This window comes from Lepisma saccharinum, chromosome 16 (assembly GCF_977018435.1).
Source record: "Lepisma saccharinum chromosome 16, izLepSacc3.1, whole genome shotgun sequence".
In the NCBI taxonomy this organism is placed as follows: domain Eukaryota; kingdom Metazoa; phylum Arthropoda; class Insecta; order Zygentoma; family Lepismatidae; genus Lepisma; species Lepisma saccharinum.
In genome coordinates this window covers 38,044,002-38,059,163 of record NC_139244.1, presented here as the reverse complement: position 1 = coordinate 38,059,163, position 15,162 = coordinate 38,044,002, and the positions used below count along the sequence as shown (strand labels likewise).

At 39.0% G+C, this 15,162-nt stretch overlaps 1 protein-coding gene across 1 annotated transcript in view; it reads left to right on the top strand.

Moving 5' to 3' along the window:
- Positions 1–5,514, top strand: part of LOC146000558 (pickpocket protein 28-like) — a 107,821-nt gene extending 102,307 nt beyond the window's left edge. Inside the window, exon 12 of the mRNA XM_083138306.1 lies at positions 5,053–5,514. Coding sequence (XP_082994432.1) covers positions 5,053–5,324 — 272 coding nt within the window. The 3' untranslated portion in view covers positions 5,325–5,514. The remainder of the gene's footprint in view (positions 1–5,052) is intronic.
- Positions 5,515–15,162: the final 9,648 nt, after the last annotated feature.

Genomic DNA, 15,162 nt, shown 5'->3' with positions numbered 1-15,162 from the left:
AAAGTATTCTAAGTACTTGCTAATGAATTCTAAGTACATGCGAATTAATTAAAACCCGTGCAAATTAGTTATAAGTACGTGCAAATGAATTGCGAATATTAAACGCCCGAGGGCACAAACAGTCCTTAGCGTATTCAACATCTACTGTTACCGGCCATCAGCACGATAATTGTGTCTTAGACGTTCTCCCCCACCCACCAGATGTCATCTATCTAGATTTTTGTTCACTTCTGTTTTTTTTTATTTGTTTGTATTTTTTCAACCCCTGATTTATGCACACACCTCCAGAAAGAACTACCAATCATGAGACATCGCGAAAATCCAACGAATAGTGCTCGAGCCCTGTTGTCAATTCTTCATCACTTTTTTCTAAATTTATTTATTTATTTTGCAATTGAGGTGAAAAGGGCTAGAAGAACCCCATAATTTTCGGGTTAGTCTGACGTTTGTGCCGTGAGCAGACGACAGAATTCCGCACTTTCAGCGACTGTCAGTTTGGTATGTTCTATTGCTGCCAACTTAGTTTTTGTAGCAAGACTTCCTCGCACCGAGGAAAACACCATTGTTATCTGTTGTCTAACTAAAGGAATGGTTGTAGTTAATTCCAGTCTTGGCTTTCTAGATAAATGAATTTCTGACACCTGTATGTGCAAGTAAACATAATTTAAATTTTGAATATTTTCGTCTCATTTGTTCTGATCTATGCTAATCGTGACGATGAGAATGTATGGAGAATGAATTAAAGATGACCAGGAAACATTGACATGACCACAATTAGGTCACCTGGCTTCGTAACGTGTTAGGATGACGACTACGGGGCTTTCAAGAAAAAAACATAAGTAAAGGTGACCTCTCTCATTCAGTGTGTATACTTCGCATCCTAGTTTGTTCTACCCCTTGTGTTAGTAGACACCCTTACGCATGGACGTCCGCAGGATTTTTTCCAGGGAGGGGCAAGGAAGGTATTTTTTTCCGGGGGGGGGGGCAAACGAAGGCAAATTTTCCCCAAAAATAGTGTTGTTCCCTAAAAACAATGCTTAAATTTGAATTTATGGTGTTCATGTAATAAATAACACATATTATTGTGGCTAAAATGAAATTATATGTATGAAATACATATTTTTTGGTTGACTTTCATTTTCCAGGGGGGGGGGCACGGCCCCCCCTTGCCCCCCCTTCCGGACGCCCATGCCCTTACGTGATATGCTGATGACACTCAACTAACCAAATCATTCAATCCAACAGAAATTGCCATAAGTATTGAATACATAAGTAATGATTTGGGTGCGATAAAAACATGGTGTGATGCAAATGGCCTTAAAATTAATGCTAATAAGTCATGTTATACATTTATTGGAACTCGAAATGCTATTGGTTCGGTCGAGCACACTAATACAACAATTACAATAAATGATGATGTCATACCTAGAGCTCAAGTAGTTAAAAGTCTTGGACTGATATTTGACACTCGTCTATCATGGAATGAGCATATTAGCCGCCAAATCAATAAATCATTTGGAACACTTAGATTCTTGTTTAAATTTAACAAACTATTATCTTCAGAAATCAAGCAGTGATTAGTTGAAACACTTATATATCCATTTCTCGACTATTGTGACGTAGTATACTCTGGTAGAATAAATAAAACTTTACAAGCAAAGATTCAAAAATGCCAAAATGCGTGCATGCGGTTCATATTTTGCATCCCGAGACGTGAACATATTTTACCTTCCATAAATAATAAGAATATCCTCAATATGTACCGTAGGCGGCTACTGCATACATATTGCCTTATACATAAAATTATTACATCTGGCAAGCCGTCGTATCTGGCAGACATGTTGATCCCTCGCACCAGTATTCACAGCCACCATACAAGAAATAATTTCAAATTTAACCTTCCACTCTGCAACACACAGGCATATCAGTCGTCGTTTTCATATTTTGCTGCAAAAATATGGAGTGCCCTACCTAAGACCATGTCGAGCATATCTAAAATAGAATCTTTCCGAAATGAAGTAAAGAATTTTCTTCTGGCAGAGCAGAGATTGTGTTCAAATACTATGATGTAACTTGTATGTTTATGTTATGTATTTTGTCTACATGTTATTATTTTTACTTATTTTTCATTCATTTTATTTTATTTTTATGTAGTTGTCTTTCACAATTTTTGTATCATTTTATTCATACAATTATTACTATTATTTTATCAATAGATTTTGTAACTAAATCATACAGTTTATTGTACACTGTATTAATACTGTAATAACATAAGAAATGTAAATTTAAATGTAATCGATGACACGGGTTAGGTGGCAGAACAGCCTCAGGCTGAACCTCGCCCACGTAAATAAAGAATTTGAATATTTGAATTTGGATAACAGAACATAGGATCCTTGTTTGGGACCCGGCAACACGACAGGTTACTATGTAACATATAAACAGGTTATAATAAATGTAGTTGCTTGAGAGAATAGAATCCCAATTTTAGGCGCAATTTAGTTATTTTCTGCCAATCCAATGTGACAACACTGGCATGTTCCGCCAGACCTGAAACAGACATGGCCCGCGCAATAACCCCATAACCCTCTTTGTCCTAAACCCAAAAAAAGTCTTCCCTTGCATTGTACTTTATTTGGCCGCCCTCTTCTCTTGTTATCCCTTCAGGGTAAACGAAACTGCCTACCTCTTCGCTTGTGTCGGCTGCATAAAAAAAAATCTGCTTGTAATATTTATTCAACGACAGTGTTAACGCATTAAATAACGTTTCAACAACTTTGAATTTTTAAAAATATTTTGCTGTCACTTGCCACTGCTACTTGCAAAGGAAAATATACTTGAAAACATTTTAGAAATGATTGTTATAAGAAGGAAACATGAAAGACCAAAAGTGGGTCGTACCTTACCGATGATTACTTCTTCACTCAATTAAGAACTCGATTGTTCTTGTTCTTGCATTTCAGTCCAGCACTTCTTGCATAAATCTGATCGCTGCACACGACACCAATCAAAAACAAAGCTCTACCGCCACGAACCTCGCGCTCCGAGCCAAGCGCCAAGCTCCCTTCTAGCGTCGTGAGCAGGAGGCAAGTTTTCCCAGAGGGTGAACGAGAGGGGAATCCCCGTTTACGATAAAAATAAATTATTCTATTCCCAGTGAAAGTAAAACTACTTTGTAAATATAAAGCGTAACTATCATTTTAATTTACGTAATTTGGTATGAAGACTTACTTTACAAATATAAGTTCTTTGGACTTTCTGTTTACGCTACGGTGTTGGGTGAATCGACAAGACCATCAGCACCCTGACCAGAAAACGAAGTCAGAACTACGCTACTCCGTCATTTTCAATTTCACTTACACTTGTCGATGAAAGGAAGGAAAACCTAAGTTTCGTACAAAATATGGAGAATGTACAATGAAATAGAAGTCTCTCTGCACGAACACAGGCTAATGTTTATAAAAAATGCCGGTACACCACAAATTTCCAACCCTGGCGGAAATGCAGTGTTGCTGATATGCTGTTCGTCCTAGTGGGTAACACCGGGAGGCCGGCCTCAGGAGCGCGTTATAAGCATACGTACAGTACTCGTAAGATTAGGCTTCCCGCATATACCACCGTAGGACAGAATGTGAAGAGAAGAGGCCCCAGCAAATGTGCCTCACTCCGTGGAAAGTTCGTATACTGACTGGACAGGGTTAGAATCTTTTTGTAATTATCATAAATGAAAATTCCAAACTTTTCCATTGCATTGCATGTGTTTTGACGAAATAAGTAAATACACATTTAAAAGAGTAATGGCGTGGGTAGGCCCGGCCTCCTGGCCTCATAGGACGCTTCGCCACTGGGTATTTATGCAAAGCGATGAGATTTGTACGTGACAAATATGATTAGCCGAAAACGAAAATCCTTATTATTACAAGTGTATTAAATGTTTCACATATTTACTTAGTTGAACATAATATTTTTTTAATGAATGAATCCTGCGAATCTCATGTATGAATATGCATATCTCAGTTCATTAAAAAGGTTGTTCAGTACGCATTGATTATCATATTTTCTTTCGAGCCAATCTCTAGTCCATACTTTTATTTTAATTTTTAATAATAGCAGTAATTCTCGTACAACGTTCTTCAAATCTTTTAGATTATATGCTCTGCACAGTGCCTTGTGAGAACAAAAGTATACGGATAATAACGATAACAAATATCGTGTGAGGCGAAAACTAGCAGATGGGTAGCCAGTCCAGCGACAAAGGGCATTCCTACTGGAATCCAGTTCCTTGTGATTCGGCCTTTAGTCTTGTCTTCCAAGCAAGTCTTCCAACTTTATTACGTAAACCTTTTCTAGGGAATTCTGAAATGTCTTCACAGTCGTCCGTGTAGCCACATTGAATCACTGATTTATAAGAAAATATACAATTTAAACCACATTCCTTACAGGGGCGTATTTTGTCTCAACCAAACGTTCACTCCAAACGACACTTTTCTTTTCACCTTCCTTACTTGAACACTTTAATTGTGATTTTGCGTAACAATTTTCTTCTGCCCTCCTTAGAAGATGAAAGTGTTGAAACGTTGAGAGAATTAAAAACACATCACTATAAGATACATGAAACGTTATGACACATATGCACAGCAAACATACATACATACACACTCTTCATAACTTTTCATGTATATACTATGTATGTATGAAAATATACAAATAAAGGTACAATTTAAATGAAAGTTATGAAATAGGCTAATAATAATAAACATTAGTTACCATGTTAAGAAAAGTCATGCAGAAGATCCAAGGTTAAATTATTTGATCTAAAATACACATTATTCTAAAAAAAAAGTGATTGGTCAGATGTAGCATAAACTGTCAAATTCAAATCAAGAATTAAATTTTTTATGTACTCTGTAAAATTAAACACTTATTGATGAAGAATTAATTATATGATCATAGCTTTCGACATTTTGCTAGTGCCATTGATAAATATAGATTGACTTTGAGTCAATCTTCCTGCAACCAGCCACCATTCAAAATCCCTCTGATTATTTTCAGTGTCAATGGGAAGCATCGCCGGTCTCTGCCTTGGTGCCAGCATTCTCAGCATTTGTGAGCTCATCTACACGTTAACAGTCAGACCATTCTTCATACGAAAGGGTGGCAGAAGTAAAGACAAAGCCTCGGAACCAGCGACTCCAGGGCCATCGAAGAAACGAGCTTCAAAGAGGGATAAGCTGATGAAACGCGTTCGTGGCCAAAGACCTTTGTCTCCTCTAAGACGCAGAAGTGGAACGTTACAGCACGAAATTTTAGTCGTGCACAGCTAGCCTCGCAGGTTACTCATCTCATCACATAAGAAGAGTTTGACGATAAGAACTCTTTCCTTTTCTTAGATTTGTAGTGTCAATTTGTTATGCTTTGTCCCGGGAATGTGTGCAGCATGGCCGCGCATGGGCAGAGACTTGTTTTCGTTCACTAGCTCCAGAGATTCTCTGGGGCTGGATATAATATATAGTCTTTGTAATCCATAATTGGCAAATTCATTGGTATATGGATTACCATGATAAGCGTAGTTGATTGATTGAATTGCTTCTTTTTACTTCGCTTCTTGTGCCACTTTCGGCTAATTGCAAAGATGAGGATGAGTGATGATATGATGAAATTGATGAATTGACACAAGCATCCATGCCCAGGCCAGGATTCGAACCCGGGACCCTGGCGTCGTAGGATAAGCGTAGTATTTGTAGAGGTATGAGGTGGGATTTCTCCTCTGGTTCCAAAGTTTGGAACCTTTGGGAAAGATGTTTCATACAGGGTTGTTAAGGTCCATGAACCCATAAATTCTAGCGGGTTCTATTGGGCTCCGTTGCAGGACCGGAACCTTCTTTTCTCACACAATTTAAATTCGGTCCAAGTTGAGTATTGTTACATTGAAAATAGGTTCCTGGACCGAATTTAAATTGATGCTGGAAAAAAGGTTCCTGGACCGAATTGAAATTATTCCGTAAAAAATGTTCCTGGACCGTATTTAAATTGATCCTGAAATAAAGGTTCCTGGACCGAATTGAAATAATACAGATAAAAAGTTTAATTACGGTCCACAACCCATTTACGCTTGCTGATTTTCTCCCCTGGACCGGAATTGAATTTATTTAAAATTCTTGGACCTTTAACAACCCTGGTTTCATATTCAAAGGTACAAGGAATTGAAAAAAAGAAGAAAAAGAAACGTCAGTGAAGCAAGAGGATAATGTAATAGCTATGCCGTATCAGTACAATTCACTTCCTTAGAAACTCGTAGGATGTTGCCTTGTAATATATATGCATCTCACTGTACACTCACGTATCTCACGATCTGAGCGCCAAAGGTTCAAGGCTTGAGGCCTACCCTGGGCGTGTTTTTTGTGTTACGTTGCTACGTCAATTTCATCCACTCATACATAATACATTTACAAAGGCTGTCGCAGAGAAGGTGAGACTAATTCCTGTATAGGAAAACAGCGAACTTCATTGGCTAGCAAATGTACTAGGGTGAAAATTTGGTTCATTAGCTGCCGATTGAGACCAAAATGAGAGCAATAGGTCAAAAAGTCGTGACTGCGTAGCAGTTAAAAGACAAGCATGTACATAGACCCCTCCAAGAATCATTAAAATGAAACAAAAAAAATTACAAACCACATTTTTTTCTTCAGAATCAGCCATATCGAGTAGACGTACATCTTTTTCATAATAGGCACCATTGACAGCTAAGCAAGCGTCCATACGCTCCTGCCACTTTGTGAATGTCTGAAAATTCGCCGTCAGGTAGCGAACTGAAGAAAACTTGCGCTGCGGTGATCACTTCTTTGTTCGTCATGAAATGACAACCACGTAAAGCGGCCTTTAAAAGTGGAAATAGCCAAAAGTCGCAGGGTGCAAGGTCTCGGCTGTATGCTGTATGCTATGTGCACTTAGCGCTCTCACAGACATATGCCTATCATCACGAATAATTGCTGCAACAGTATTCACTAGCGTCTCGTTAATCACGGACGGTCTTTGTTCAGGATGCGGAAGCAAAGCGCCTGATTCGCGCCCATCTTCGAACAACTTGTGCCATCGGTACACCGTGGCTCTACTCAGTCTGTCTTGATCGGCATATGCCTGTTGAAACATCGCATATGTTTCCGCAGCACTTTTCCCTAAACGCCAACAAAATTTTATGGCATGTCACTGTTCATCTTGAATACTCATCGCGAGAAGCAATGTTATACACAAAAACCTGGAGGGGTAAACGAAACACGTTCCACGTAAATCAACACAGCTGCTCACTAACTTGGTTTTGCAACATGTGACAACTTGCTACGGAAACAGAATGAGTCATCCTACACGACACGACTAGTGCCGAAACCATAGGCAGTGATGCCAAGCCAGGAAAAAATCTGTCTCACCTTCTCTGCGACAACCTTTGTACATTGTCTGAAGATTTATGCTAGAAAAATAGCGAATTCTATCTGTCATCATCTAGGCTGCACATTATTACTATGACTTTCTGACAGCAATGGATTTTCTAATAACTTACTACTACGTCGAGTAGTGGGTGCCCTTTGTTTCAATCACAAACGTGTAAGTTGTATATAAGATAGTTTAACGATAGAACTGGTAACATTGCATAAGGTATGGATGAGTAGTATAAATATAAGAAAAATTCCCAAACTATGTGATACGAAAATTAAAATATGTCGAATGTGCTAAGATGTGTGTGTGTGTGTGTGTGTTCTTGAAAATTATTTTAAGGTAATTTTATTTAAAACATCTCTTTAGTTACTTGATTTAAATACTGTTTAAAATTAATAAAACATATTTTCATGTATTTCTTTGTCTGTTCTCTCATTATTTCATCCCTTATTATACCTATAATTAACCTAGAGGTTAGTTAGTTAGTTAAGTTGGTATTTTAAGTCCACTTTATGCACAGTAAGGCTAATTGGAACTGTACTTACAGTTTAAAGTGAGCTCCGAACCACTATGTGCTTCCACCGGGTATCGAACCCGGAACCCTAACCTAGAGGTGCGCAATAGTAAGGTGAAATAGCTGAAAAGCTAATGCAAATTTAGTTTCAATAGGTTTAGATAGGTTACCGACTTGTTTATATCAATCTGGGATCTGACACTTATTGGTGTACTGTTTGATGAACAAGTATTGCTCGGCAGTTTGTCCACGACTATTCTCGTTAATTATAATGTTCCCTCTTGAATCCTATGTGTTTTTAATCAATGGACTCTTACGTTCACTGGTGCGGAGATTGTCAGCTGTTTGTTTGGTGTTTTGTTCCAACTCTTGAAGTTCTCATTGGCTAAAACAAAGATAAAATATAAGGTGATGTACAAATTATACATCTCACTGTACAATTGAATTAACATGTTGAACTGCAGAGGCTCCATGACGGTCTGGAATATAACATTCAACTTGTACATAATTTTCTAAAATATATGTAAAAAAAAGTTTACACGTTTGGCATCATGCTGCAATATGTGCTATGAGGGAGGGAGGTGGATAGGAGAGAAATCGGAATATATTTCTTTAGTAATTTATTTGCTGCAGCTGGTTTCAATTGCACCGTATTTAATCCATTATATGATGAGAAAGAATTTAGGAGGAGGGGCCTTAAAAAGCCGCTTTCAATAGGTTAGTGGTAGACATAATGTCGTAGTTATTTTGGGAGGGGGACGCGGCACTGGCCTTGCGGGGTTGAGTACCTCTGGTCATATCCCTTCATTACGAAATTCCTATGCAAGTTACTATGTCTTGCCGAAGTTTTTATGACTTTATCGTAGTTTGCGACATGGGTTTCATTTACGTGAGCATACTTCTTTCCTTAACAATTACATCACATGCTGCATACTACGTACGTTAATATCATAAGTAGACAATGAACAAAATGATGTGGCTAATAAGGCACATAATGTAGCTTTCTTCACGAAGCTGACACTACAGTGTACAGTGAAACAGGCGATTCTGATCTTTATTGGCTTTATGGATTTCAATGATAAGCATACTTTCGTCAACACTACAAGCAGCTGTGAGCTACAATTAGCATTTCATAACAGTTACCAGTGGCGTAGCGTTATAGTACGCCCGTACGCCCGGCGTTCCCACATTTAAAATTTCAAAAATGCTTTAATGCTGTGATTATAAAGTAAAACGTGACTAATTTCATATATGTTTGACCTTTATGGCATTATAATAGCTATTTTTCGCGATCCGCTTGCAACGCTCCACTCTCAACACTCGTTCTAGCATCTCTTTTCAATGCCTTTCCCGGCCGGACGCCGAGCAGGTTCGGCGTACAGGACTCTATATTCCTTGCTGCCTTTCTGGAGGGAAAGCTTCGATTTCTACAGCACGCTCGTAAATGCTCTCTCTTACGCCAGCGTACGGAGCAGAGAGGTCTACCGTGATTGGTTCATGTGACCCTTCCTGCCTTCTGAAGCAGACGACAGCGGTAGAATTCCTACCCGGTTCTTCGCTCTTCGCGCGCATGCAACTCGTGCTATGTGATGCTACAATACGCAATATTGACTGACGTAACTTTACCAATCTCAAATATACTGCTTCTTAATGGCCACTACATTGTATAATTTATCGCACGAACAGCGATGTGTATTAGAAACTAAAAGATCAACACAGTTTTTGTCAAATAAGTTGGTGAAGTCCTCGTGGTAGAAATTCAGCCTGTGGCTGCTCTACCACTTAACCCGTCAAAAAAAGGTAAAGTGCTCCCCTGTGCTTAGCACCACGCCATGAAGACGTGTGGGGGTAACGCCAGGTAACCACTTAACCCGCAAAACTATTAATTTTTATATTGTATTTTTTCGTTATTATCTAACTACTTAATATTGTGTCAATGGAAATGTTTAGCATTCATTTGAAAACTCTTAACATCGAATGGTCTCTGGACAAAATTATTTTAAAATGTTTATCAGCATTCTCAAGATGAATAAACAGTGGTCTGAATTACTAATCGGCACTGTTACGTCAGTTGAGTGTACGATAGTTGGATTATCCGCCCACCTCCGTGTCAGAGTGTTTTACACATCGCGCCAAGACGACAGAGGTCCCTGGTTCGAATCCCGGCGTGAGCACGGGTGTTCTTTGTCAGTGCCCCTTCATCAATATCATCACTCATATTCATATTCGCAATTAACGAAAATTGGTAGAAAAGCGAAATAAAATAAACCAAATCAATGAGTAGTTGGATCGTCCACAACAATGACGTCTACTGTTGTTCAGAGGCGCTTGTGATTCAGGTAGGTTTTATAATGATTTGCGTCATGCAGAAAGGTATAAAACACCAGAGTTCAAAACATTTGTGGCATAGTGAGGCATCTAATTTTCTAGCTAAAACATGCATGGATGGTGTTTTATTGAAAACCCAGCTGATTTCAGGCAAATAAACAATACCTGTGGCGACTAATACCATAAGTAAATTATTAAGCAAGAAAGGGCCGACCCTTCCTTCGGACTTGGCGTTCCCACCCGAAATGTTCATGCTACGCCACTGACAGTTACATGCAATTTATTTCCGCCTACACCATTCTTACTTATGTGAGATTGTTTAAGTTAGCTGAAAAGCTAAAATATGCCCCGATTTGATACATTTACATCTCTTCATGAACAGTAGATGTTTGCCCTTGCGCCTTTCAGGATCTCACTTGCTGCAAGGGGTGCACAGAGCAACCAATCAAAATGCGTAGTTGCCGATAGGATCTTGTCTTCTTACGTCTTGAATGCGATAGTGACATTTTCCTCTTTTTTCAAGTGTTAACGTGTATGCGCAAGTGGTATTGTGTATTGGAAGTGCAGTGCAGTGTTTGTATTGTTGGTGAATATCTAATATAATTTGACAACGTATTAATTCATAATGGTCGTAATTTTCATCATTAAGTCGTGCTGCACAGCGAATCAAAAAGGACTGTACTGACAAGCTAAGAGCTACTTCGTCTTTCTTCTCTTCATTATCAATTGGAAGGAAATTGGGTTCCGACTGAAGGTAGGAAGAAAAAACATTTGTATCTCTAGAATTTGCACTTGTTATGACTGTATTTCTGGCGTCTCATAAAGCTCAGTCTTTATAGTTCTTACCTTGTGTTCATTTCACGCGGTATTTTGTATTACCAAAATGGCGGAATCCTGCATCATGTGATTTGCCAAAACGAATCGTGACCCAGTTATTGACGATTCGCTTTTGTGTTCCGTTGCGTCGTAGCTAAATATTATATTTAGAATACGTTCCTAAACGTGAGGACGAACCGTAATCGTTGTTTGTTATTTCTTGGCGCTAACATCGCTGCCGGTTCGATACCCGGTGGATGCATATTGTGTTTCAAATGGCACTTTAAACTATAGGCCCAGTCTCGATTAGCCTTCCTGTGCATAAAGTGGACTTACAAAACAAACTCGGACAAGCAAACAAACAAACATGGCTATATTGAATTGCAATTATTTTGTGTTATACTGACTCTTCTAAGTCACGGGAATGGTGTACACGTATTAGGTAAAACTGTTTTTCAAAGTACTTTCAGTTTTTTTATGTACTTTTAAAGATTGAATACAATAAGTGTCGTTATTTTTAAAGTTATTATGTTTACATTGGGGCCGACGTTGCCGAAACAAGGCATTTTCTCCTCCTCCCTTCAATAAAAGAAACACATTTTTGAAGTCAACACTACTACCGCATTTAGTTTCATAAGTCACGGATGGGAGGAGGGAGGGACAGGTATTTGAACAGCGTTTGCATTTCGCATAACCTTTATTTCAGCACGGCGCCTGTAGTTTTCAGGTAAATGCACAATACTGGGATCCATAAGTATTGCTCAGCAAATTGTCCATGACTATCTTGATCCTACGTATTTTTAAGGACTGTATTTGTTCGAGAAGTAAAATAATCCGCTGCGGATCGTCTGCAGCGCATGCGCGCGAGCGTAAAGACTGGCTTGCTTGAGTGAGCTCGACCCAGGGGGTGCTCGTTCGGCGGCGCAGATCGTATGCGCAGTTGTCCGTGGATACATGACGTCACCATCGAAACACTCGGCACGGAAAAGGCTGGTTCCTTATGCAAATATTGAGAAATTTGACAACGAATATCTTCTAAAATATAGTAGCAAGGGAAAAGTTACAACTTTTACTGTTAAGATTCATCCTTTCTAATCAATTTATCACAAAGTTGATTCAAATGTGTAAAATGGTTTTCAAGAAATCGTGTTACGAAGGAACCCCTGTTTTGTTCTCTCCAGGCTTCCAATGTAAGGGAGTTTTAACTTAAGCGCGTTGGATTTATTTTTGCTCTATGTTTTGAAATAAGATTATTTTGTTCTTGTCAACTGAAATCATGCCTAAATGCTATGGAAAGCTGTGAAAACTATTATCAGAAAACTAACGGAATATATCTAAAATATCACAGCTTGATTGATATAAAAAAATGCGAGATTGCCCATTTTTGTGAAAAAGGCATTGTGCGAGATCTAAAAGCAGAACTTTATAATATTGTATGTAAATGTAAGGGTGTAATAAACGTGACTGCTTCCCAGGCACGTATCCAAGGGGGGCTTAGGGGGCTCAAGCCCCCCCGAAAGTTTTCGGTTTACACTAGATAAAATGAGATTTTTTGTTTCTTGTGGTGTCAAATAAAATAATGTGACGTTAATTTAAGGAGAGAAATAATTATCGAGGAAAGACGGAGAATATTCTATAACCCTGTTATTGGTAACAGCTCGTATCCAAGGTGGGAATAAGGGGGCTCAAGCCCCCCTTCAGAAAATTTTCAGTTTACGCTAGATAAAATTAGGTTTTTGGCTTTTTGAATAATATGGTGATAATTTGAGAGAGATAATTATCTAGGCAAGACGGAGAATGTTCTATAAGCCTGTTATTGTTAATAGCGCGTATCCAAGGTAGGGATCAGGTGGTTCGAGCCCCCCCGCCCCCCGCTCCCCAACGAAATTTTTCAGTTTACACTGATAAAATTAGGTTTTTGACTTCTTGAATAATGTGACGATAATTTAAGGAGAGGAATAATTATCGAGACAACACGGAGAATGTTCTATAACCCTGTTATTGTTAATAGTGCGTATCCAAGGTGGGCATCAGGTGTCTCGAGCCCCCTCCCCCAGGAAATTTTTCAGTTTACACGAGATAAAATTAAGTTTTTGTCTTCTTCAATAATGTGACGATAATAAGGAGATAAATAATTATCGAGGCAAGACGGAGAATGTTGTACGGACCCTGTTATTGTTTATAGCGCGTACCCAAGGTGGGTATCGTAACTCGTGGACTCGCCCCACCAGGAAAGTTTTCATTTTACACTAGATAAAATTAGGTTTTTGTCTTCTTGAATAATGTGACGATAATTTTAGGAGAGAAATACTTATCAAGGCAAGACGGAGAATGTTCTATAACCCTGTTGTTGATAATATTGCACGTAAACTTTTCTTACGCTTTCGGCGTTGTCGTAGCGAACTTGAACACTATGTAGAAGAAACTTGTCAGCATTTGGAAGCTGCACAACAAAGGTAGCGCCGCAGGTAGGGCGATTCGGATTCATTGCAATTTTTTAATCTCTGGAAAGCGCGAGAGGGAACGTTCTTGAAAAAGAGAAGGAGTCGAACTACTGGCAATATTTACGAATTGTGATATCTGCGAAACGTTCTAGAATATAATGAGGATATTAATACGCGGCTTCAATTTCCCGGTTGATCTGTACAACAGAATAGGTGGAGACTTCAGAGGTTAGTGTGACAATTCATACAGTCTATTAGTGATCAGGCAGTGTCCATTGGTTGCTTTATAAGATCTAGTGATTCGAAAATGAAATGGACTAAATGCCGTAAAGTAACGAAGTCTACCACTAGTTCCAGTTCGGTCCCAAAGCTAAAGACATTGACGACAGCGGAACTTCGAGCAGTGCTACGAGTAGTTCGGGTCGAAAGACGAAGAGATCGAAGGTCTCTCTCTCTAAAGTGAATATTTCGGCAGTATCGGGCTGGGCATTGGAGCGATTTATTAAAAAAGAAATAAGCTGCACAGATCAACTGAAAATCAAAGTTTTGAGTGATGATTTGGTTGTGCCAGGACCAAATTTTGTTTATGCAGTCCGAGAATTTCATGGCATAAAAAAATACTTTTGTTTAAGGCTACTGGGTTCGACACACACTCAACAGATAATTTTGGACACTTGCGAGTGCTTGTGCATGAATATGAACAATTTGGTGGGTTTCGGCTTTTATAAGAGCTGCAAACATGGGAGGACAAGACACATTAGTGGTGTTCAGGCTCGAATGAGAGAGAAATATTCGTGAACTGTCTGATTCCAGTTCCCAGCACACAGTTTGAATCTTGTGTTGTCGAGTGGATTGTGCATTCCGTGCATGTATAACACCTTCGTAAAAACACTTCTGGTACATAGATGTTTTGATGCCTGATGAGAAGAAATTGACAAACATACATACTGAGATGGTTCCGGCACACAATATTAATGCATGGAAACAGAGGAGTTGAGTGGTAGAAAATGAACCGATTTCACGTTCTGATTAAAATGACAGCCTTAAACAGTGGCGACGATTTAGGAGATAGTTGCTCCCCATTCTTTTGCCTCCACACTATCACACTATGGCCTCTTAATGCTTGTCTCCTTGTCCAGCCCCGCCCCCACATTTTGGAACCCAATTGCCACCACTGGCCTTAAACATACAATTGTGATACCCCTTTAAAAAATGGTGTTCAGCCGCTGCCCCGAAAGGAATTCCTGGATACGTGCCTGCTGCTTCCCGTAAAATATCACTGCACTCTTCACGTTTCTCTTCTGTATTTTCTTTGGCGCCGTCAATAGCTTCAACGCGTTGTTCTTTTTTTATATATTTGTCACATATTTGTTTTAATTAGTATTCTGCTCGTTCCTCCACCTGAACGCAGCAGCTACGGCTCAAAGGGCAGTGTAGTTACACCGGAAGAAGGCTCGGAAATGGCAGGCTTCAGAAGTTAACTCATCCATTTTAAATTAAACAGGTATGTGCTCTCTCTAAATTTAAATCATAGTTCACAAATAATGTGATTAAAAGTTTTAAAAGTATCTGTTTTATTTAATAGCGTATTAATTGGTGCATTTTTCTCCAGCATAGCCATAGGCAGTG